The 26106-nt window shown below is 42.1% G+C and overlaps 1 protein-coding gene across 1 annotated transcript in view; it reads left to right on the top strand.

Annotated features, from left to right (window-relative positions):
• The window catches only part of COL22A1 (collagen type XXII alpha 1 chain), a 196044-nt gene extending 172164 nt beyond the window's left edge, over positions 1–23880 (top strand). The window contains exons 47-64 of the mRNA XM_051778556.1: positions 482–535; positions 1343–1396; positions 2883–2936; positions 4182–4235; positions 5026–5079; positions 6124–6177; positions 6732–6776; positions 7715–7768; positions 8789–8842; positions 10604–10657; positions 13173–13244; positions 15016–15051; positions 15845–15889; positions 16180–16359; positions 19932–19998; positions 21766–21948; positions 22314–22391; positions 23339–23880. Of these exons, the coding sequence (XP_051634516.1) occupies positions 482–535; positions 1343–1396; positions 2883–2936; positions 4182–4235; positions 5026–5079; positions 6124–6177; positions 6732–6776; positions 7715–7768; positions 8789–8842; positions 10604–10657; positions 13173–13244; positions 15016–15051; positions 15845–15889; positions 16180–16359; positions 19932–19998; positions 21766–21948; positions 22314–22391; positions 23339–23526 (1380 nt within the window). The 3' untranslated portion in view covers positions 23527–23880. The remainder of the gene's footprint in view (positions 1–481; positions 536–1342; positions 1397–2882; positions 2937–4181; positions 4236–5025; positions 5080–6123; positions 6178–6731; positions 6777–7714; positions 7769–8788; positions 8843–10603; positions 10658–13172; positions 13245–15015; positions 15052–15844; positions 15890–16179; positions 16360–19931; positions 19999–21765; positions 21949–22313; positions 22392–23338) is intronic.
• The last annotated feature ends 2226 nt before the right edge of the window (positions 23881–26106 follow it).

Below are 26106 nucleotides of genomic sequence, written 5' to 3'. Positions count from 1 at the left end.
AGTCTCTGACAGTTAACTGTCTGTTCTGTGTCATTAGGACAGAAAGACAGAGAGAGGAAGAGGGGAGCACTTTTTGGGCATGAATTTTCAGGCTGCACCTTGGAAAGGCCATTTTTATTGCTGTTTTCCCTGAAGGGAGAGGAGATTACTAACTCATGCTGTAGAAGTCTTTGTTGGGCCAGATGATTCCTTATCAAGATATGATTTTAGTGAAGTTCCTAACAACCTGCCTGCTTTTTAAGGATGTATAATTCCTCTTTATGTCTATGAGACTACAACATTAAAAACCAGCTATGCTGGATCTACTCAAAGGCCATCCTTCACATATATCCTGGCTCCAGCATTGGTAGTAAAAGTCTAGGAGGTCTCAGTCTTAATTCATGAGTTTTATGCTCAAATGTCCAAGTGCTTTATGAAATAGGTCAAAAAGTTGTCACAATACTGAAGTGACTTTCAACGCCTCTTTTTTTTTTATTATCAGGGTGCTAAAGGAGATCGTGGTATGACTGGGGATGTAGGAGAAAAAGGTGAACAGGTAAAACCAGTGTGCTTTCCAACAGTGCTGCCTCTGTACTTCCCCCTTCATCAGTAATTCCTGTGATGTCTGTGGAATAATTCCCTTCTCAGAGGAAAACCAAGAAGATGGGAGTTCTTCATCACTCATAAACCACAAATGGGCTATTCTGAAGAGTGAAACTATAGCAATCCTCCACAGGTTTCCATCCTCATCGTCCAGTAAAAACCTTCCTGTATCATCTGTTACCTCAGTTCTGGACTAAATGCATTCAATTCTCTACATTACCTAACCCTTAGTAATTTCCTCAGACATTCCCTTGATGGTATCCAGAAGGTCAGGTGTCTTTGGGTTGAAAAATCCAGTGTTTCTATTTTTCTTGGAAGATGAATGTAAGGATGACTCCTTTTAGGAGGGACTGAGTTGTCACAGGAAAGAGGAGACTGGTCTAAATTACAGCAAACTGTTTAATGTGCAAATCAGCACCTGTTCAATGGGATTTGTAGGATATTTTAAACAGGTTTGGTTTCCTGCCTAAACTTATGTATGTACAATTCCACAATATCTGTTTTCATCTTCCATTAGCATAGTCTGAGGTATTCATTGGAAAAAGTACCTGAAATTATAACTATGATATTTCTGAAGTGTTCACCTTGAAAAACAAGGTTGTGCTTTAAAAAAGCCATGGTTCTTTATTTCCTTATAACCACCTCTGTCTGCATATTGTCTAGCTTTGATGTTACCTCACAATATTCAGTTACCAGTTAATTTTTATACAACTAGAGGTGTGAACAGTGCCTAAAGAAAGTCTCTTTTTTTATTCTGCAGGGCCACCCTGGAATGCCTGGCTTCTCAGGGGCTCCTGGAAACCCTGGTCCACCTGTAAGTTCCTTTGTTGCAAAGATGATCCAGTACTTTTCTTACTAATAAAGGCTGTTGCAAGCTCCGTGTGGAAGAAAGGACTGTTCCCATCTGTCTATTCATTGAATTTGCATTTTCCACTGGGTTCCTAATGGTCCCCTAAGTGTCATAGAGTTCCCCACTCATGGTAATTGCTATTTAATATATTGGCCACTTTTCACTGATTGCTTCAGCTCACTCTGTAAATTGATGCTAAGCTTCAGTTGCTCTCTTTATACAACACAATGATGATGAAAAGTCTTCCACAGAGACTATTTAATATGTATATAGGTGTTTTACTCTATGTGGAATAAGGTGTTAATCTAGAACCAGCACATCTAAGAGTGTTTTAGTTCTCAATTTTACACAGTGGTATGAGACTTGATTTTTTCCAATTTTCATATCATGTGGTTTACTTTTGAATTAAAAGACCTCTTACATATGTTCCTCTCCATCACAGTGCTCCTCATTCTTAGCTCTACTCACTCTGTAATACATTCATTCTTCTTTGTATTTAAAAAGAGGTGACAGCGCAGAATCAGAGCTGAAAGAACTTGGCTCTCTTGCTGGTGATATCTCCACTTTATGCCCCTCAAGTGTTTGGGCTTTTCCTGAGTGAAGGACTTTTCTCTCCAAACTGTCTTTCTTTGCCCACAGTCATCACTGCTCATATTGCTGCTTACAGTGCAGTTTGGCTCTGACATGCTGAGGAAGTGCCATCTTCCTCTGTACTGGGGATCTGCACAGTCCAAATTTACATTGCACCAACTAAATGAGAGGACATGCCAGAAAAATAGGATTAGATTAAAATTCTGTATTCAGATGGTAGCAGTGCCTTAAGGATTCTGGATGCTTTGCCATGGGACAACATGTGGACTTGCATTGTGGGTCATTTGTGCTCCTGTGAGCATTATTTTAGGAGAAGTTAATAACAGACACATTTACTGTGTCTATATTAACCTCATACTTGTCCTATGAGACCCTCTGAACAGACTCACAGCCAAAGAAAATGTGCTGTGAAATCAAAATGTGAAACTGAGCTTGTCAAAGCAGAGCAGAATATGATGTCCCTTCAATAATTTTACTCTTCATCTTTTGCTGACTTTTGCCTCTGCCTTCATTGACTCGTGGCTCCAAAAATTTGCCTGCCACAGAGTATGCTTCATAATTTCTCTTCTCCTGTGATTTCTGTTCTTCAGAGTTATTTTTGTCACAAGATTGGCTTTTTCCTATTTTTCCCTATTTTTGGAAGGAAGGACCAGACTCAAGTATCTGACTTTTTCTGGCTTTGGAGGTTGATTGAGTGCAGAGGTTAGCACTGCTTTTTGGTGATGAATGAAGAAGTTGAATGAATGCTGAACTGAGTGACTGAAGAAAACTTCAGGGTTGCCAGCTGTGGTAGGAAGTATGTTGACAAAAGTACAGAATTCATGAATCATTCACATTGTTTCTGCTTTATTTTGTTTAGGGATCAGATGGGGCACCAGGACCAATAGGACCAGTGGGAAACCCAGGAGACATAGTAAGCTCTAAGCTCTGTGCTTCACCACTGGCTTCACCTATTATTATTCAGTCTCTATCAACTCTACCCCTACAAGTAGGAGCTCCACAAATAACAGATTACTCTGATCTTGAATTTTTTTTTACTCACCAAATGGATCTCCAAATTAACCAGAGCATAATCCAGCCCATGGGATATGTATGGAGGTTTTCGTACCTCTCGTGTGTCTGTCCTTGCTATTAACATCTCTTAGCCTCTAGAACAGGATTACTAAATCTGTTAGGATGCTTTATAACCTAGGCTAATACCTAAACTCTGTGTGGGGATTATCAGAATATAACCTGCAACATGTTGAAGGATGTCACAGCACAGACTGCTCAGATGCCAAGGCCTGACATCATTCCCTGGCACCACTGAAAATACCAGTACAAGTGAAACCTCTGAGAAGCCCATGATAACTTTTTGCTACTTCTGTTTCATTTGAAGGGTTTTTAGATGCTACTTTATGGTAATGCATCAGAAAACCCTGGGAGAGACAGGTAATCTGATTGATGCTAACTTCAGATTGAAAAGTTAAAAATTAACGTTCCCTGAGGAATACAAGCTGTTGAGCTGGAATAGTTCAATACTGTGTAATTCTGTGATTAATTTCTAGATCAGGGTTTCCTATGGAGCAAGTTGCTTTTTTCAGATCCATTGCACAATTTGAACTTCATTTTAAGTGAGCAATGATGGTCCTCCTGATGGGTGTTATGAAATCAGTGAACACTCTCAGCAGAGAGGTCAGAGTCTAGAAGGACAGGCTGGCTGAAAATCCATTTCAAATGGATGATCAAGATTATGACACTGTGAAAGACCTGAGATGCTATTGTCCAGTCCTGGGAATTTCTTGGGATTGTATGCAAGGCACTTCCTGTAACTACTCATTAGATAGTTATAAAATACAGATCTACTTCCTGGCTGGACACCTAATGCAGGAAGTTAAAGGACAAAACATTAAATATAATTAACTTCAGAAAAAAATTACCAGTGATTTCAGTGGTTTCCCAATCTGTAAGAACTCATAGTTAATACAGAATTTTTTAGGTGAAAAGAGCACCCTCCAGTTTAAACTAGAAGTAATTCAAGAAAACCTCATAGACTCTGTGACATGGGCTACAAGACCAGCTTCTCACAATTGTCCCTGGTCAAACTATATGTGATAAATCATCTGACGGAAGATCTGAGAAGCTTCTCTGACCTACAGTGTTTATTCTTTCCTTCCAGGGCAAAGATGGTCCACCAGGTCCACAGGGCCCACCAGGGCTGCCTGGACTTCCAGTGAGTACAATTAAGCTCCTTCTTATTCAATACATTAAACTCTTCATACAGGCATAGATGTGTAAAACAAAGAGGTGATACTTTTGAGGTGCTTTGAATGCTATGCATGTGATGGTCTCTGTCGTGCAATACAATGTCCTTGGTCCAGGATAGTGAGAATACTGTATTTGATCACTTTAAAATAAAGTGTCAGTTACCAACATGAATCAAGTCTGTTCCTTATCTATCTCCTCATTGGAGGAAATACTCTTATGCAGAGTAAAAAAAAAATCAACTAATAACTCCAGTGTAAGGACACAAGAATTCAGAGACTAAAATACTGACTTTATCTGAGTTCACAGTAAAAATTATTCCTTTACACTGACTCAAGTTCAAGTGCATCTTGGGCATAGACTCCTCTCTTCTGGCAAATGTAATAATACAACATTTTGGGAGTTTTTTAATCTGACATAGAGATAGAGCCAGAGCTATTTCTAGTGTAAAGGAGCCCACCTCAATGAAAATAATGGCATTATAATGATTTATAACAGTTGCTTTTAGAATGCTGGTCTAAGATTGTTAGAGTGCTCACCTTGCGGGAAAGGAGGAATCCCTTAGACTTGCCATATTAGAAAAGGAAATAATTTATGCTGTTGCAGTAGTGTGGCAGGGTGAGGTTTATGGTTGAGCTATAGAAGCAGGGTGTTTAGGCAAACATAAGCATACCATGATGAGCAGAGTTATGCTAACAAAAAAACCCACCAATCTTCCCTATCGATTCTTTATACCCTGTTTTGCATTCCATTTACAGGGCATTGCTGGGAATGATGGCAAAGATGGCAAACCAGGATCTCTTGGGGAACCGGTAACGTAATTTAAAACCATTTTGCTCAGGCAATCAGAGCCATCCAGTTGTTGTTTGTGAAGCTGCCTGTCTATAGACTCCTTAGAGGGATCAAGGAGCCTGTTTGCATGTCTGCTTTTAACACCAGAAGGACCATATTGTCTTGAGCAATTTATAAGAGTCACACACGAGCAATCTTGACAAACTGAGTACTTTTACTTTTACAACTACCATAAATACACTAAAACTTAGTGACTCCACTTTTACAACTACTGTAAACACTGCGGAGAAAGAAGGTTGTCTTGTAACATTAAATCCAGTAATCCATCTTTTAGGTAGAAGTTTATGGGGTATAAAAAGTTTAGAGGAGGTGTCTTTAAAGAAGCTTCTTCTGGATTGCTCTGAGACAATTCTGTTTTAGAGGTTAGAACTAGAGGGTTTATTTTTGACTTTCTCTACTTAGTCTATACTTTCATTTGCTGAGGCAAAAAACCTGAGCCATAAAGTTGTCAGCTAAAAGGAAATCTTAATTATTTTGGCAGTGAATGTTATTTCTGGCAACTGTGTGTGTTACATGAAGAATGTGCTTCTAGTATCAGGCATTGCCAGTCCCTTTCTGTGACTCATGAAACGGGACTTAGTGATTCTGGGAAGAGCCAAGTTCCCAGTCATGAGGACAACTGGTCTGTAGAGGAGTGCTTGTCACAGCAGCTGCAGACAGTTTGTGTTTCCACCAAAACACTCAGTTTCTCTGTGCAGATGCTGATTTTGCATGTGCTGATTAGGTATTGGTGCTGCTCTGACATTAAAACGCTGCAAGGGTGCACCAGTGCAGAGGTGTAAACTGCCTCCAAACCTCAAAGTGCAGATGCCAGTGCAGGCTGGGGTGTGCATGGGAATGTCTGTCATTGCTCACCTCCTCATGTGTTCAGACATTGCTGGATAAACCCCGAGCAACCACAGTTCTCAGTGATGTTATGTCTAAGGGAGGAGGGTGGGAAGTTTTCAACACCAGAGAGATGGGCCTGAAACTCTCATTAACATGAATATGATTGTTTCCTACAGGGAAAGCCTGGAGAACCAGGGCTCCCAGGTCAGGAGGGTGCCAGAGGGTTACCGGTAGGTACTGCTCTGAAGGGCTCAATCCCCTCACTCCTCTGAACTGTAGTCAGGAAGCATTTGTTGGGCAGATGAGGTCCTTTACCGATGCAAACGTATGCGTGGCATTGTGACTAAATAAATGCATAAATAAGCAAAAAAATAGAACACAGACATTTCCAAATCCTTCAAGCTTAGAATAAATCCCTGATATAGGAGTTAAAGCATATAACTTCATGACAATCCCTCTGCCAGAAGGCACAGTCACAGGTGTAGCCATTGTGTTCTATTACGTCTCCTCTGAAAGAGGGTTAAATAATCTATTGGCTGGTCAAACCAGGGTTACATGGACTAGAGTTTTTGTTTTGCCACCTAAGGAGGTATGGAAAGCTTTCCCTGTGATGTGGCCCTTCCTAATTACTCCCTGTGACATGACTGCTCTATGCTGAGTGGTCCACAGTAACTTTAGGAAAAAAAAATTATGAAAGTTTCTGAGTAAACATTCAAGATAAAGTTTTCTTAGTGTTTCATGTATCAGGGTGATGGATAATTATTGATTTCATTGTCTTTCATAGGGTTTCAAAGGACAAAGAGGAGATATGGGTCCCCCAGGTCCCCGAGTAAGTAATATGTACCTCATGCACCAGAAAGATGGTGCAAATTGGAATTGTGCTTTCTGAGGCAATACATGATAAAGCAAAAATTATGACAGTGTTTTACATGACTGTTTTCAACTACGATTCCATGGGCCACATCTATGGCACAAAATGACAGCAGCTGTCTTCATTCCGTCTGCTGAACTTCTGATTCTGGGTTAGGAGAGGCAGCTGGTAGAGCTGAGTTCTCTGACGCTCCCTTTGACATAGCCCTTTGTGAGGGAGCCTCAAGATGCCTCCATAACGCATTCATTTGGTACAAATGCTGACTTACAAGCTGAGGAACCCTTCTGCACTTGTTGGACTAGTACTAGCTCTCCTCCAAAAATGCTGAAGAAGTGCAAAATAAGTTTAAGTACAAAACTTACAGAAATGTGAATAGAAATGTCCCTTTGACTTAGTTGCCTGGGGATCATAAACCCCAAACCTCAAGTCCTGCACATAAAGTTGTTCTCCACTCTGTTTTGAGCTTCTTGGTGTAAAAGGTGGAATACAAAACCGAATATTCTTCCACCTAATTCTGCCTTTTTACAGGGAAATAAAATTCTCTGCTTGCAGAGGCGTAGCTGAAAAATACAGTGCTGGAGTTCCTCATCTCTTTCTCATTATGATAGCTTCAGTATCATGAGTATGTTGGTGGTTTTCAGTGGTTGCACTAGCAGTAGTAAATAATCTGCTGGAAAGCAGATTATGCACTGCCTTGTGCATCACTTACAGGAGATACTTCTGAGTTATTTTTATAAGCTTCATGTCATATAAGATGAACGAGGCTCTTGCTGACTTTAAAAAAGTTTTCAGTGAGCTCAGTCCAATATTGCAGAAACCCAATACCAGTTACAGTGGTGATATTGGTCTGAATTTGACCTTGAGCTGATCCCTCTTTCCTTTTTGCTGAATTGCAGGGGGAGCCAGGTGTGATGGGTCCTGCTGGTCGTGAGGGGCCACCAGGGAAGGATGTAAGTTTACCATTTTGAGCAGAAATGAATCTCCTTCTCCCTGAAAAATGAAATTTTTAATTCACAGTGACCCTGACCTGAAACAGCTGCAGAAACTGCAATAAAGGGTGAATTATTGCAGGGAATGATTTGTGCAATGATCATTAGGGGAAACAAAGAATTAGAGGGCCTTTGTCATTGCTCAGCTGCTGACACTAAAATGTCAACTATATATTTGAAAAAGCAGAGAGAGCAACATTGTGTGAAACCCAGGTTATGCTGGGTAGTCATGGACCTGCCTTCTGCCATCCTTCTCCAAGCACTGCTTCATCCTGCAGGTCCCACTGGGCTGAGTTCTGTCACACTTCCTCTGCCACAGCTGTACCTGACTGAGTGTGCTGCTCCACTGAAATCTATGAAATACCTATGGAATAAGATGCTGCTGCTCAGAAGAAAGAGAGATGGTACAAACAGATCCTCTGGCATTAATAGTGTGAAGTGCAGCCACATAACAAAGCCCTGGGAGAGCACTGCTGACATGGGATCCTTCAGCGGCTGCTGAGCAATGTACCAAGTAGCTGATGTGCCACTCTCAGGGGACCTGGAGAAGTGGCTTCTCATTTACACCCCCTTGTATCACTGGAAACTGTAGTGCTGTAAATGGTATCCTACAAAGCAAAATGTAAGACAGACCTAAAGGAACCTACTGGAGAAGATAGAAGCGGCTCTGAAGCCTCCCTGGAGAGAAAACAGAGTGGTCAATTCTTGAGAACTATTAGAGAATCTCTGTCCCTGAGAAATACAACTTTAAGATAATTTGATAAAAATGGTTTCTGCCTGAAATGAGGCTGCATCTAGTGACAGATGTTTAAAATTCAAAAGGTTGGTCTTCCTCATAAATAACTGAAAGGGGACAGTGAGACTCCCTTAATGGTTTTCCCTGATATGTGAACAGTGTAATTTATAAGGAATATTTTAAAATGTTAACCTGCCTCCATGTCAGATCTTTCTCACTGACCGGAATACTTTCCTTCCTCTCAGGGTGATCCTGGTCCCATAGGACCACAGGGCCCTCGAGGACTCCGAGGGCAGCCGGTAAGTTTTTTCTTCTGACAAGTCATTTCTGGGGGTACATTATAGTTCATAGAATGGTTTGGGTTGGAAGGGACCTTAAAGATAATCTAGTTCCAATATGCTGCTCTGGGCAGGGACATCTTCTACTAGACCAGGTTGCTCAGAGCCCCATCAAGCCTGGGTTTGAACACTTCCAGAGCAGGGTGTCCATACATTGTGTGTAGAGGGGATGTTCTGCATTCCAGAACTCTGATTTGAAGGAATAGTTTTCAGGAAGACTCAGATGATGTTTAATTAAACCCCTTTCTTACTTTGAGAAAGACAAATAAGAATGATATTGCTAGAAACTGATAAAGACAGAATGTTGCAATGTCAGATGGTTGCTGACTCAGTGGGAAGAAGAGTTTAATGGATTCTGTCAGGATTTCAGTGTCAGAAATGCTCATTTTCCAGTCCTGCCTCTAGAATCTCACTCACTCCTCACATGATCTCAGTTTTCAAAGACAGACACTAACTGTGGGTGCCCAGGTTGACGTATATGGGGTCCAGCTGTGATGCTTTTCACCCGCACAGTTTTATTATGACTTCAGCGGAGAAATGGCAGTTCAGTTGACATTTCAAAAAGTGCCATTTGGGATGGCTCAGAAATTTCTTTTATTAATTTAATGGTGTTTAAAATTTGTTTTTTAAAATGAACCCGTCTCAAATTTGAATGGAGGTCTCTGTTGCTGAACCTCGGCACATCTTTAATGTGATGCAATAAGTTCTTTTCCTTTTTGTGAGACCTGATAGATAAACAGATCCTGCAACATGTTCTATAATCAGGGCAAAATGCTGATTCAGCCAGCAATGCCAGGAGCTGAAGTGGCAGGTCCCTCCAACCTGGGAGGGTCGGGGCTTAGATTAGACTACAGGAACATATGGAAGGCTCCTGTGTTTACCTTGTAATTCATCTCATTATTCCTGTACTGCTGGCATCATTCACTAACATGTCATGACCCTGCACAACACTGGCCATGAGTAAAAATATTTGAAGAGATAAAATTTATCATAACTCTTTGGAGAAGAGATACTTGAGGGTATGTATGTTGGAAGGCAAAGTATCAGTTTCTCTTATTCTCCCTCTGCTTTGTTTCTTCTCTAACAAGGACTGTGAGTCATGATTTTCAATATTACCAGTACAAGGGCTGGTCTTTATGGTCAACTCCAATACAGGGGAAAACCACCTCTGCACGATAAGTAATGTAGAACATCTCATCAAACTTTTGTCTGTGTAGATGATCAGCTCAGCTCCTTTGTTAAGGAACAGTGAGAAACAGGTCCTTTTAAAGGCTCATTCTGAATTGTCTGGTGTCAGGTAAGTATCAAACACTTCAAGGCCTTAGAATAAATGTTTCTCTTCATTTCCCAAAAAAGGGGAAGCCTGAGACAATAAAAAAGCCTTTTCTGAACACTGGTGATTTGGAGCAGCCATGGTAGGTGGCCTCATCCATCCTGGAGGATGTTATTTACACATGATAGGGACAAGGGTGGAGGAAAAGAGGAGGAGACGTGCTGGTTTAATCCTCCTCAGACAAGAGAATTTGATCCAAGTTTCAATTTTTTTCCTGAGATGGGATCAGACATATGAAATCAAGGATGCAGAAGTTGTGGGGTCAGTTGCAAATAAGATACTCCACAGTCTGTCAGGAGAGGAGATTGAACAGTGCTAAAGAAACCCCTGCTGGTCTAGGTGGATATTTTTAATACATTATGTCACTAACCTTTTTCCTTTTGGCACAGGGCAAGAATGGATTGCCTGGATCTGCAGGAGAACCTGGCCCGGCAGGTATCCCAGTAAGTACCACAAAAGGAAGCTCATGCAGCAAGGAAAGGTGACTGAGGAAGCATAGGTGGAGTGGATTATGTGTAGTTGGTTATCATTCCTGAAGTTTCCATGTTTTAAGATCACTGATCCAAAAACCACTTTGCTGGCCATGACTTTGGAGAGAGTTTGGCTACGTTCCTGAAACTGAGATTCTAACTGGGTCATCATTTTTTCCAGTGAAAGTTAAGTGTTCACAGCAAAAAGGAAATGATTGATTACCTGGTATGGAAAGGAGATTGGCATGCCCCATCTTCACCAGTAGATTTAATTTTGCCAAGCAGAGAGCGTGCAGCCTGCAGAGAGTTGTCAAAAGGAAGGAAAGAGCCTCGGGGAGCTGGCAGGCTGCCATCGAGGAACAGCAGCAGCAGAAAAATCCTCCCCAGGCACTTGGGGAACGAGCAGACAGCGGGCAGTAAACCAAGATCATGAAGCAGAATGAAACTCCCCTGAGGCCATCCTGTGGGGAAGAACAGCTTGGTAATGAAGGGCTGTAAGGAGGACAGTGAGGAGCTGGTGGTTTGTTTTGTTTGTTTTGTTTTCTTTTTTTTTTTTTACTCTGTTCTGTTGCTGAAAACTGTCCAGAATTCATCAAATCCATGCAAATATACCTTTGTGCCCAGTAGAATATATTGCAATGCAGGGCTCTTCCCTCTCTTTGCTCATGGAGACAGTACATGAGCAAAGTACATGACAGTACTTTGAATCCAGTGGACTGCTGGATTCAGAGGGAAAAAAAGGCCAGAGCAGGAGGAATCTGAAAAATTGCAGCAGGGTTTCACTCTCTGTGGGCCTTGCAGTGTCATAAAGCCACCTCAGCCTCTCCACAGACTTGTGCCCTGATCAGTCATTGCTTTGCTGCAGGGATGTCTTAGAAAAGCAAATGTCACTTTCCTGTGTGGGGAGGGGGTAACTCCCAGGTTACAGGTGGCACAGGTATGGTGCAGTCTCACAGCCTTTCTGGATCAAAAAATAAGTGCCGCAGCTTTTTCCTCCTTGACATAAGTTCTTCTTACCTTCCTGGAACTGCTGCCCTTGCTTCTTACCCCATGGTTCCTCACTGTTGCTTTTTCAAACTTCTTTTCTTCTCTTCATTTCACTCAGCCCTGTTCCCAATTCCTGTCACTGCTGTCTTTACTTTCTGGGTCTTCACCAGATCACTGTGGCTTTGGGATGCCTTGTGAATGCCAAATGGGGATTATTTTTTAATCATCATAGTGTTATCACATTACCTAGACCATCAGCAAGTGACCCAGGGACTCACCAGGCAGCTTCCTGCACAAATACAGCACCACAGCAGCCTCTGCTCCAGAGGATTTAGAGTCCAAAAATAACATAGGAGATTGAAAAAGGATAAAGTCAGATGGATGAGAAAGGGGAAACAATGAGACAGTGTTGGTTAGCAGAACAGACAGTCATCTCATCAGTATCCTTCTCTGTCATTAAAGTGAATCCTCTCCCTTTCATAAAGGTTATTATGGGAAGTATTTCCTTGTGCTGTACATGAATCCATTTATTTTGAAAAGCACTAATTTCTTTCACAATGTGGTGTGACAAGCCAATATTTTATACTTCTATTTTGAGGAAAAGGAGATTGAGAAAGGTTATTATGGCAATAAGGTGGGGGGAGGTTTCCACCTTCACCACTGCTGACTTGTAATCAAAAGGTAAAACTTGCCAGGAGCCTTCTCCTTTTGCAGCTGCTATTTGACAGTGCCCATCCCAATTCACAGTGCTTGTGCTTAAGCCTGCACACAGCAACACAGCCCAGCCCCTCAAGTCTCCAGGGCTAGTTGCATACACAAAATCCATGTGCTTTGTGCCTACCAGGCTAGTTGGTACTCACTCTACACAAGTTTTACTATAAGAAGAAAAATGGCTATGTTCTGAATTAGGAGACGGAGGACAAAGTTGTAAAAGAAAAGGTTAAAATAAGAGTTAAAACCATATAAGAAGGTTGCGTGAAATGGTTCTGTATCATGAACTGCCATTTAAACTGTCCTGATCATTAAGGAAAAAGGATAGTTTGACAGAATATCACAAGAGATAAGTGAAAGGCAAATATTTTATAAATTTAACCTGGAAATAATGGCAAAAGAGCGGCTCTGTATCTGTTGTATTCTCGGATTTGAGCAGTATGACCACCTGCACTGTTTCCCTGTCATCACCCATCACAGCATTTCGGGTCTCAACACCCCTTATAAACCATACGACATCAGAACAAACACGGAACACACCTCCTGTCCCTGCCATAATTGTCCCTTCCTTTTCATCTTCTCCCAGGGACCCTGCATAGATTATTAATAATGCAACCACAGTATTTGAAACCTGCTTTTCTAAATTACTTTGTTCTTCCTTTCCTTGTCAGTTTTAGCAGTCCTGCTGCTACAGTGAAATTTCCCAGTTCCAGTGTATCTGTAAATGCATGCTCTAGAAAAGAGATGTTGCAGAAAGGGCTGCTAGTGTCTGTCTCATTTGTGTCCTAAGGGTCCCAAAGGAAATAAAGGAGAAACAGGCAGCCCAGGACTCCCTGGCTTCATAGGACCCCGAGGACCACCTGTAAGTATGTGTAGGAATGGATTAGACCCTCTTATTACCTGCTTTTAAAGATTAGACTGATAAAGATGGGACACAGTCACCTTCAATTAGGTAAAAAAACATAAGCAGGAGATATGAAAAATCCAGAAGCCATATAATTTCACTTCCAAAGGAAACTGGACTGTAAAAATACCATTTTTCATATGGATGAATATCCAAAATCTCATTTATGGAGCTGGTACTTTTCAGTCAGATAATGTGTGCATTAATCAAACTGGTTCAATAGTCTTCCTAATATGGGTATGAGGTATTTAAATTCTCAGACTATATCTCTGCAGGAACCCCACGTGGACTAAATAGGGAAATTGTGAGTGATAATAATACAGGTGTTTCTGATATTTGCTGTTCCAAGGAAAATTCCTTTGTTGCCAGCAACAGAGGTATATTGTAATTAAAGCACTCATATATCTCCCAAAGTGATCTAAAATAATACCTATGCACATGAAAAGATCACAGCCTCAAAATCCACTATCTTTAGCCCTCCCAAGACAAGTAAAACATGTTAAATTCCATTGGAAGGATGGAAAAGGTGAATGTTAGGCAAATATATCTGTTTCTCTATTTGTTGGGTTAAAAATGGGATATAAAAGATGTGACTCTAGCAGAGCTGAATATTCCAGAGGATGATTCTTTTTCCTTCTGTAGGTTTTTTTTTATATTTTATTTTATTTTATAATTTGAAAGGGAAATTTGTGATGAAAAGAGGAGAAAGAAATATTTTGCTGGAAAGTTAATTTAAAGCAGCAAACATGGTGGTAATTTAAAACTGGTGGCCCTAAGGAATGCCCGAGAGTGTGTGATGCTGCCTGATTAGGAGCTGATGGGATCAGGTATCTGTGATTAGTTCCATTACTCATGGATATGTGTATAGCTCTAGATGTTATGTTTCCAGGTTATGGGGAAAATGCCACCTGCATACACATGTTATAGATATGATTATGTCTGTTGGTTGCAAATGGGCTTCAAAGATGAATCTTTCCATTCATGATATGAGAAAGTGAGCAGAATTTCAGCAATAACTAGATTAAAGTTTGCTTTGGTTTATCTGCACTTTAGGACTGCAGTGACATTTTTTCATTTAAATGGTAAAGTGCAAAATGTACTGTCTAATTATCACACTATAAATACAGGGAAAATAATTTGAGAAATATAGAGAAAAAATTCTAATAGGGTGCTTATTCAAATTTAGATTATTTAATATAGTTCTGAAAGAAAAGCAAGATATCAGACTTGAACTTCCTTTATCACTGGCTCTATATGTGTTGTTTCAGCTGGTAGAGTACAAGATGGTAATTCTACCTACAAAATTTACTTGACTTACATCTTTAGAATGTTCTGAGTATGATACTGGTTACTGGATATTTAGGTTAAACCAGAGCTTATGAAGTACATGAAGTTTTGTGAAGTGTTTGTAAGAAAAAGGAACAAAATTTTTTGAAAGCAGAAACATACTTTTGGTGAAACATCTGTCCTGCTCTCAACTGGTTCGTTAGAAATTATTTCCTGTTATTCACATTTACATGGGATGCAACATTACTAAAAAATGCTTTCTAAATAGGATGTGTCTTCCCAGGCATGACCAATAGCAGCATGTTAAGGATAAATCAATCCAAACCTGCTGCTGTGCAGAATACTTGTGTTTTTAACAGAAAAAAGGTTTAAGGTTATTAGGTAGAGTCTTTCTTCCAACTCCTTCCAGTGCACTGCTAAATGAACTTTCTGTGTGTCTTAGGGAGAACCAGGAGAGAAAGGTCCTCCTGGAAAAGAGGTAAGTTAAATTTCCAGTTGTTTCAAAATAAGATTGGTGTCCTGGGAAAAAACATCAAGGATGTCACCTGGGTCTCAATAAACTGATTTTTGTTATACAATGCTTCGGGTTGGAAGGGATCTTAAAGATCATCTAGTACCAACCCCCTGCCATGGGCAGGGACACCTTCCACTAGACCAGGTTGCTCAGAACCCTGTCCCACCTGACCTTGAACACTTCGAGGGATGAGGCATCCACAGCTTCTCTGGACAACCCGTGCCAGGGCCTCACCACCCTCACAGTGAAGAATTTCTTCCTAATATCCCACAGTCTTTCATTGTGAAGCCATTACTCGTCATTCTGTCACTACAGTCCCTGGAAAAAGGTTTGTCCCCATCTTTCTTATAACCTCCCGGAGCCTTCTCTTCTCCAGGATGAAAAATCCCAGCTCTCCCAGCCTGTCTCCGTGGCAGAGGTGCACCAGCCCTCTGGGCATCTTCGTGGCCTCCTCTGGACTTGCTCCAATAGGTTCATGTCATTCTCATGTTGATGACACCAGAGCTGGACACACTACCCCAGGTGGGGTCTCACCAGAGAGGAGTACAGGGGGAGAATCACCTCCCTTGACCTACTTGTCATGCTTTTTTTTTTGAATTGTTGATAATGGAGAGCCAGTGGGGAGCTCTCAGGAAACTGTGGGACCATCAGGGAAATAAATTTTCATCAGCTCACAAGAATCATTGTAAAGGTATGTGTTGTATTATTTACTGTTATTATGGAGAGATCTTTTATGTTTACCTTTATTTTGTTGCAGGGTACACCAGGGAAACATGGTGAAATTGGCTCCAAAGGACAGAGGGTAGGTTGGAGAATATTATTAGTTATTTCATTATGTTGAAATAAAAAGAGCTGTTTTTAGTTAGGGGGAGGGGGGGAGGGGTCATTCAAGAGTGAAACATGGCCCATGCTTCCCGCTCTCCCAGTTCTCTCTTTAATCATTTTCCATCACTAATAATTTGTGGATCATTTGTAGTGCACCAGATGTTGTATTCAGTAACTTTGCCAGCTCAGCTCTTAGTGTTTCTCTGTGTTTGGAAATGAGAATTTTGCCTCTTATTTTGTGGTGGTAATGCCTCTCTTTTCACTTAGGGTGAGCCTGGAATCAAAGGTGAAAAAGGCCCTCAAGGAGAAAAGGGCCCTCCGGGTGATCCTGGGATACCTGGTCACAAGGGCCATCCAGGACTGATGGGTCCCCATGGACCCCCAGGAGACACTGGGCAAGTTGGACCTCCCGGTCCTCCAGGACAGCCAGGATTTCCAGGACCGAGGGTAAGATTTCCAGAGAACGGCTTTGTACAGTAATTTCACTGCCACAGTGTGTGATCAGAAATGCAGATCAGATTACACTGGCGCTGACAGAAACTAGAGCAAGAGTGTGTTGCAGTGGGGAGGCAGAGCTTTTATCTCTTGATGCACATTAAGGAGAGCTATAGCACATCTCAGGGAATCACAGAATGGTTTGGGTTGAAAGACCATCTCATTCCAATCCCCTACCATGGGCAGGGACAGCTTCCACTAACCCAGGTTGCTCAGGACCCCATGGGGAAGTGTTGTGGGGGTGTTGAATTGTGCTCAGGGGAGCTGAGCAGTCCAGAACCACAACCAGGGCAGCCAGTCACTGATGCCTCTTACCCCTAAATGCCTAAATCAGATCTGTGACTGTGGTCATGGCACTGGAGTCTGAAAAAATTCTTTCTATAAGGGCAATAATGTGCAGCATTTCATATGGAGAACTAATGCCTTCCTCTGCTGCTGGTAGTTAGGAGAGACAAAATGCTGAGCCGTGGAAAGGTCACTACTCTATTCCTGGAAATCCTGGAGCCAGCTCATCAGAATTCATGAAATACTATTTTTGTTTAATATTCTGTCTCTTTTTTTTTTTCTTTTTTTTTTTTCCCCTAACGGGAAACAATCTCACTGCTGAGAATGCTGAGGGTGCTGCATGTAACATATATGAGAAAAACTACCAATATCAATGAAACCGCTATGCCCATCCTCAGGATGAATTTGAGGTCACATCAGAATAGAATAAACAGAGAAGTAATCTCTGATGTAAAAGCTGAGTAAATTTTAGACAAAGCATTTCTTTGTGTATCTCAACATCTCAGAGATTTGATGAGATTAAGTAATGATTATGGAGACAATGTAACTAATAGGGTTACAACTTGAAAATATAATTTGTAAACCTTCAAAGTATGCTTCACAATTGTGTTTACTTACTGGGGTATTCAGTAAGAGCCATCACAAATGGTTAGTACTTAATGTAAAAATTGTTTCTTTTGTCATCAAAGAACACCTCTTTTTCTCATGAAAAATCTTGGGAAGGAGGCAGCAAATAGACAACTCTGTGCTTATCAGCAGTAACTTTTTATTGATTAAACTGAAATATTACTTAGCTATTTAATAAAATCTCAATTTTTTTTTAAATGAAGAGTAACTTCTGGTTCAGAAGAGCTCACTAGGTTTTCATAAGCATAAATGACACAAACTGCATCCTTGTATGTTAAAAGGATAAGTGTGTGGGAAAAGCAACACTTTAACGCAAGTAGTTCATAGACAAAAGAATGCTGTCTCTAGGTTGACCAGAAGTATTTCCAAACTAACAGAAATTCCAAGAATAATTTTAGCCAATAAAATTAAAAGTGTATTTCAAGTGAAACGTCTCACTTTCTGATTTACAAAGGAAACATTTGATCTTGTGGCTTGAAAATGGTTTATTTCTAAATATAGCTATATATTTTTTTGAGTTTATGCAAGGACAAGAGACTGATTACCCCAGAACCTCTCTTCTTTTTTTTCTTTTTAATTTACTTGGAAAGCCACAACCTAAAAAATTCTCCTTCCTCCTACAAAAAATCCTTTCATCATTTTTTCAGTTGTATCATCCAGACTTTTGTTCATATCATTTTGAGTTTTGACAGTTATTACAGCTGTACAACAGCAGTGTCACACAAAAAAGCTGAGAGAAGAGATGAAAGATGCTGTGCCTTAGGGGCTGGGTAGGGGGCCAAGGCCAGGAAGCCGCATTCCCTCTCTCTTTTTAAGAGGCTGGAATCAGGCAGAACCTCGTACTGGTTTGGAAGAAAAGGTATCATATGCATAAACTGGCTTCTGCTCCCTGAGATAAGGCCTGTTGGCAGGTGATGTATCCAGTAGGAGTGTTTTTAACAAGTCCAGATACCCACTGTTACTATCCTTAGGGCACATGTGCATCTCTCTGCAAGGAAACACGCCATGATGGAAAAGAGGGTGGGATCTCCACTGTGATCTGGCAGGGCTGAGGATGTCTCCTGATTTGATTTCTACTACTTGCCCTATGAGTGTATAGGAAGGAAGAAGGAGATTTTCTCTAGGAAGGAGATGGGAAAACTGTTCCAACTATCCCCTCAGACCAGGATCCCTGCTTACACTGTTGATCCCATAGTTTGCCAGCAGGTTGGAAATTGTGGGTGCCTTTGACACCATCTCCCATGGTATACTCCTGGAAAAGCTGGTAGCCCATGGCTTGGACAGGGGCACTCTCTGCTGGGTTAAGAACTGGCTGGATGGCTGGGCCATAACCAGTGGCAGGAGCTTCAACAAGACCAAGTGCTGAGTCCTACACTTTGACCACAACAACACCCTGCAGTGCTACAGGCTGGGAGCAGAGTGGCTGAAAGTGATCCAGTGGAAAAGGACCTGAGGGTGCTGGTGGACAGTGGCTGAACATGAACCAGCAAGTGCCCAGGTGGGCTGTATCAGGAATAGTGTGTCCAGCAGGACCAGGGAAGTGACTCTTCCCCTGTACTTGGCACTGATGAGGCCACACCTCAAGTACAGTGTCCAGTTCTGGACCCCTCAATTCAGGAAGGACAGTGAGATGCTTGAGCTGGTCCAGAGGAAGACAGTTAAGCTGGTGAAGGGTCTGGAGCACATATCCTGTGAGGAGTGGCTGAGAGAGCTGGGGTTTAGACTGCAGAAGAGGAGGCTCAGGGGGGACCTTATCACTCTCTACAACTGCTTGAAAACAGGTTGTAGCCAGGTGGGGAGGTGAGGTTCAGCCTCTCCTCCTAGGAAACCAGTGACAGGACAAGAGGACATAGTTTTAAGCTGTGCCAGGCAAGGTTTAGGTTGGACAGTAGGAAGAATTTTTTTCACAGAGAGGGTTGATTAGATATTGGAATGGGCTACTCAGAGAAGCGATGGTGTTTAAGGAAAGGCTAGACATGGCACTTAGTGCCATGGTCTAGTTGACATGGTGATATTCAGTCAAAGGTTGGACTCAATGATCTCAGAGGTCTTTTCCAGCCTACTTGATTCTGTCATTCTGAGTCCCTTTATATTCATATATATTCATATATATATATTCATTCAGACAGACCCTGCAGCCCTATGTATGCTGTGGGTGATGAAATGCCACATGCTAAACCCTCTGTGGAGGGTTTAGTTTGCACATCATAGAACCACAGAATGTTTTGGGTTGGAAGGGACCTTAAAGATCATCTGGTTCCAACAGCCTCTACATGGGCAGGGATGCCACTCACTAGATCAGGTTGCTCCAAACCCCACCCAACCTGTCCTTGAACACCTCCAGGAATGAGGCATCCACAGGTTCTCTGGGCAACCTGTGCCAGTGCCTCACCACCCTCACAGTAAAGAATTTATTCCTAACATCATATCTAAATCATTCCTCTTTTACTATTTTATTTTATTCCTACATCATATCTAAATCATTCTTCTTTTACTATTATCTATCTTTTATCTAAATCATTCCTCTTTTAAACCATTCTCCCTTATCCTATCACTATCTGATCCCCTTGGTGTGATTATCATGTCCCATTGCTGCAATTCTGACTCTTTAGGGGGAACCCCCATCTCTAGAGACTTTGAGAAGGCTCATTCAAGAGGAGTTATCCAAGCAGCTAGATGGTAAGTAATCACTTCTGAGAAGCCAGGAGGTGTATCTGAGAGTACAAAATATGCTTTCCATACCTGTACTGGCACCTGAATATCTCCTGCTTATGGAAGGTAATATTGTAAGAGGCTTGCCTGGAAGGAGAAGTGTGTAAAATGAAATGTGCTTTACTGGTCCCCAAGCTTTGATGTTCCCCACAATAGCACAGAAAGTAATTAAAGTAGGATGTAAACCTGCTTTTGAGGTCCCAGCTGGAGAAGAAATGTTCCTGATTTCTGCCTGACATTTGATACTCATTGGTATGAGAGGCTGGAGTGGATGTGGGTTGCTGTTTCTCTCAAAGTGTGTCAAACCGCTACTGACCCCATCAACACTGAGATGCAGAGCTGTAGTGCTTCTCACACAGCTCTTGAAGCAGCTGACACGCAGCTGCAGGCATTCTCCTCCATGTTAAAGATCATGATTCAATGTAGTAATCTATTTCATGGATTTTATTTACACACTCTCAGACTTCAATATCCATGCCAATCTAAAAGCATGTAAGATTTAGGACCAATGAAGAGAAGATAGAAAACTCCATTCTGTTGGATGTTTATGTGATGCTGAATATATCTTAAGAGCTCTCTAGGTTGTTTTCATGTTATAATCCCAGCCAGCAACCAGGCCCCACACAGCTACTCACTCACTCCCCCACCAGCAGGATCAGGGAGAGAGTTGGAAGGGTAAAAGCTGGAAAACACCTGGGTTAAGATAAAGACAGTTTAATAAGCAAAGCAAAAGTTGCACACACAGGTAAAACAAAACAAGGAATTCATTCACCACTTTCCATGGGCAGGCAGGTGTTCAGCCATCTACAGAAGAGCAGGGCCCCATTGTGAGTAACGGTGACTTGGGAAAACAAATGCCATCACTCCAAACGTCTCCCGTCTTCCTCTTTCCTCCTCCCGTTTTATATACTGAGCATGATGCCATATGGTCTGGAATATCCCTTTAGTTAGTCTGGATCACCTATCCCAGCTGTGTCTCCTCCCAGCCTCTCACCCACCCCCAACTTCCTTGCCAGTGTGGCAGTAAAGAAAGCAGGAAAGGCCTTGGCTTTGTGTAAGCACTGCTCAGCTATAACAAAAAACCCCTCTATATTATCAACCCTGTGTTCAGCACAAATCCAAAACCTACTCCCATACCAGTAACTAAAGAAAATTAACTCTACCCCAGCCAAAACCAGCACAGTCATTCAGGGTCTTAGCACTGAAGTGGTAAGCAATGTGCCTGCTTGGAAATTGCAGAATACACTGTCACAGGAAGCTTAGTTACAGCTTCTGAGTTCACAGCCAGAGATGGGTACATCAGCTTTAACTCCACATATGCAACAGCCCAAAACAAGAAAAGTCAGCTTTCTCCCTACACACCAGCTATGTAGCATCTCACTCCGTGTAACAGAAGCAGTGGAAAAAGGCTCTTATTTTTAAAGCTGCAATGATCACATTTTCATAGATAAAGAAAGATGGAGGACAAGAAGTAGAGGATGACAGAAAAATTTAGGACAAAGTATGAAATTTAGGAGAAATTTAAAGCTATTGAGAAATGAGATTTCAGTAACTTAGAGAGGACCACGGGGGGCACAATCATGGATTATGGGAAACGACTGTGTGGGGAAAACAAATAAGTGGCCCTTGAAAATTGTGGCAATACTTGGACTTTTCTGGGCCCCTGGTTCTGGCTCTCCATCTCTTGGAGCATAGTTCTTTTAGTCTAACAAACCCATTTCCCTTTCTTTACAGCAAAGTTAACCTATCTCCTGGCTCAGATACAGCCTGCACAGGTAAAAGCATCCCATGGCAGACCAGGACCTCCTGGTCCCCCTGGGAAGGAAGGACTTCCAGGAAGAACTGGCCCTCCCGGAGAGCCTGGCCGGCCTGGACAGACTGGGTCTGAAGGGCCACCTGGACCAATTGGTCCCAAAGGTGAGTGAAACTTAGTGTGTTGGGGCAGTGCAATAAAAGTGTGTCCACTCCCCTTTGTCATCTCACTCTCCTTTTAGTAACATATAAGTAAGCCCTCAAAATGTAGGTGTTAAAGTGACCTCAGTCTGTTGAACCAGAGGTGTTGAATATGACCAGCAGTCACTGGTATGCTCCACCTCTGGCCAGAGCTGGAGTGGGGCAAGTCTTAATTCCCACTTAATGTCCAATCTTGGAGGATTGACCACAATTAGGAACTTTTTTTGCCAAATGTACTGGCTTCACTGTGGATGAAAGACCTATAGTACTATTCTATAGTTCTGTAGACCACTCTCATCAGTTCATTATTTTTCTTTCCCTCTCTACAGGAGAAAGAGGAGCAAAGGGGGATAAAGGAGACACTGGCATTGGCCAACGAGGGGAAATAGGTCCTCCAGGAATTCCAGGTGTGTTATTCAGAGCACCCCTCAACACACATCACTCAGAACCATTTCAAGGACGTGGGTCTCTGCCATATTAGATAGACAATCAGGATAACACAAATACAGCATACGTGGTTTCTGTAGAAAGTGGCTCAAAGGGAAGAACTACATCACTAGCATCATATCTGGCCACCTTTTATTTACTCAAACTGATGGACAGGTATAATGATCCGTCTCAGTTACAGCTAAGTTAACGGACCTTTGGGTCAAATCCAAAGTAAAGCTTTAATTATTAGATACCCTGTGAAGCACCTTCTCTGTCCTTGGCAGAGTGTTGTTGTGACCAAGCTGAATCCAGAGATTCAGGCAGCTTCAGATGTTACAAAAGGTCATATTGAGCACCTGTGCCTTGGACATACAGCTTCTGCTTTTCTGTTACTGACAAAGCATCAGCAAATATAGTTTGTTTGCAATCTGAAATTAGGAGTCATTGATCAGTTTTGCCTTCACTCGCTTTCTTGAGGAAGAAATTATGGGAAGCCTTTGTAACCCCATGGTTTGCATTTGGCATACTGGCCCTGCATTTCCTTCAAATAACAATAGATCCACTGTGCTTCAAATGAGTTATCTCCCCAAGCCACCTCTTGCCTCCAGCTTTCCCATCCTCACCTCCTCTCTGTGAGGATTATACATCATTAGTTGTCTCCTGCAGCTTCACATCTTCAGTGTGGTGATAAAGGCAGAGTAGCCACAGCAGAGCTCTGCACCCAAAGGATGCCATGGGGAGTGGAAATCTTTCCTTCAGAGACACACTGGTCACGTCCTTGAGATACCTCCTAGTGAAACCCAAATCTGTGGGAGCTGATGTCTGCATCCCAGTTTGGCAGCAAAGCCATGCCCTGTGACATTGCACTGCTGAGTACTGCATCCCGGGGGTGTCACTCACCAAGAGCATTTTGTTTCTGTTTTAGGCCTCCCAGGGGAGCCTGGTTATGCCAAAGATGGGATGCCAGGACCACCTGGCCCTCAAGGGGAAGCTGGTGTACCCGGTCCCGCGGGAGCACAGGGGCCTCCGGGAGCCAATGGACAGTGTGACCCCTCTCAGTGTGCTTACTATGCAAGCCTGGCTGCCCGACCCAGCAATGTCAAAGGGCCCTAGCACACAGGGAGCACCTGCAGACTTGTTTCTAAAACTTGAATTCATCACACCTGCCAAGAGCTCTCAGATGTCTTCAACTGTGTTTCTTTTGTGGGAGGCCTTCTAAAGCCAACAAATGCTGCCGGTCGGTCAGATTATTTTTATGGATTATAATTATTATTATTATTATCTTTGATGTGATATGTGAACTTATTTTTGTTTTCTCCAACATCAGGGCATATTAAAACATTACAAATAAGCGGTTTTTTTCCTCTTTTCAAGAGCATATAATATCAATGCATTGTGTAGCTGTTTATGCAAAACCATTCCAATGCCAAATTTTTTGTCTGTTAATGGTTAATTCTTTCCAAAGCTTTATCCCACACCCTTTAAACTGAAATTAAATCCTACAGCCTGGGGCATTAACTGTGAGATGCAGGCTGATCACAGGATTGTTGGTGCTATCTGCCATCCCCACAGAGGGGAGGAAGCTAGAGCCATGCCAAAACTGGAAAACAGGTCTCCAGTACCTGCAACTCACAATGGAAAGGCAGTTTTGAACAGCCAGTGTGTGTTTTCCAGAAGATCCCTGTTAAATTTAACATTCTTCTGCTGATAAGTGAATCTATATCCTATAGGAGCTACTTTTTATGGAATCATGTGGGATCTCATAGTAAAGGCCTGAAGAAACCACAGAGATGACCCAACCTCTTCGCTACCCTCTGTGCAAGAACTTCTGTACTCAGAAAGTTTGATTCTAACAGATGGAGCTTACTTTCCTCTGTCAGGGAAATGCCTCTGCAAAAATCTTTGACACCGTCCTTTGTCAGCTCAGAGATGTCAAATCCCATGTGTATTGTTGGTGCATGCACAGCTCCCTACCACTGCTTCACCCAAAAATCAACCAGAGCAGCACAGGAAGTCCTCTTGTATTAAAAACCTCAGGAAGTCAACTGTGACCCAACTGTTTTGCATGATCCACTATGACAATAACTTGGCAAGCTGTGTTAGTTAGAGGGTGGGTGAGTAGCTGCAGGCTGGTCTAGGAGGATGTTGATCTCTGACGAAAGGATCAGAGTAAAGAGGTATTCAGAAACATGGAGAAAATCATGTTTGAGGGTGAAACAACAAATCAAACACTGGCCCTTTTCCCCTGTCAGCTGACTGCCAAAATCAACCTGAGAATGCAAAGACAGAGTAAAGAGGGCATAGAGTCTGAAAAGACCTTCACAAGAGGTCATTTGTGACATAAAACAAGAAGGTTTGCCCACCACAAAGTGTGGATTTGAGAGGTGATCAGGCCTTGAATATCTGTTCCAGCCAGCAAAGCAGCTGCATTCTCAAACCCCTTCTGCACAAAGCAGTTTGTAGTGAGAGATCGGAGTAATGGACCTGACACAGGCACTAAGTGCTGAATGTGTTTGGGAATCTCATCTGCTCTTTTGGAGACAGAAAAGAGGCACCCTGCCCTGCTGACATATCCACCATATGGCATGGTGCTTCCAAACTGGCTAACCCAAGCAGAAGTCACAGCTGTTGATAACCAGCCCAGAAGCAGGCCCTGAGGCTAAAGCCCAGAGATAAGAATTTGCCAGCCTTGGAGCCTTTTTCTCACCAGCAGCAGATAAAATTTTTCTCTGCATTACTGAAAAATGAAATTAAATAACATGTTCAAATGCCAGGGTTAAACAAAGTCTTTACTGTGTAGCTCTCAGTGGTGCTATTTTTGCTATTTCCTATTCAAATAAAGTCCTTGATTTGATTTTACTGTGTTTCTTGTTATGGAAAGACCAAAGAAAGGGAAAACATCATGAAGTGAAAAGCTTGCCACTTTTAAGTAACTCTCAATGGTATATCTTTTACTATACTGCATCTTGGGTCAACTTGCAATATTTTAGTATTAAGCAAATATGTTGATCACATATTGAAGAGAAACATTTTTCCTAGTCCAGACTGAGTGAGATTTCCCTACTCAAAAACAGGTCCCTACTCAAGAGACACCTCCCAACATGGGATGAGACATCATTTTGGGTAAATGTGATGGCAGTGAGCAGGTATTATGGAGGCCACACATCTTAACTGGGTCATGCTAATGTGGCATGTAAATCCTATCATGATGGTGACTCCTTAGCCACTAAAGATTTTCTCTCATCATGTGTGTCTGCATGAGATAGATTTCAATACATTTTGGTGCATCATGTGAAGGGAAGATACATAATGATGTTCTGTTAAAGAAATTTCAGGGTCTTTAAGTCTTGTGAGATCATAGAATAATTTGTGTTGGAAAGGACCTTTAGGGGTCATTTAGTGCAATCCCCAGCAGGTGAGACGGTGCAAGGTCACCCAGCTGAAGGAGATCTAAGGGGTTGCTTTGAAAGCCCTTTTCATTTGAATGTCTGATGGAGCCATTTCCAAGATCCTGTATTAGGAGCACAAGGGACACATGTCTGCTTGGGTTAGGCACAGACTACATCTCTGCAAATTCTCCACCCAGTAAAGGGGGCACAACCTAATTCCCTTTGCTCCAGCATATTCCCTAGCATATGGCTATCTGTTCAGTCTGTTCCTGGAGACACCCCAGATTGTCTCTGTGTCCTGAAT

Source organism: Manacus candei, unplaced genomic scaffold (genome assembly GCF_025592945.1).
Source record: "Manacus candei isolate 608988 ecotype Guabito, Panama unplaced genomic scaffold, ASM2559294v1 h1tg000013l, whole genome shotgun sequence".
In the NCBI taxonomy this organism is placed as follows: Eukaryota; Metazoa; Chordata; class Aves; order Passeriformes; family Pipridae; genus Manacus; species Manacus candei.
This window is presented reverse-complemented; position numbering and strand designations above follow the sequence as displayed.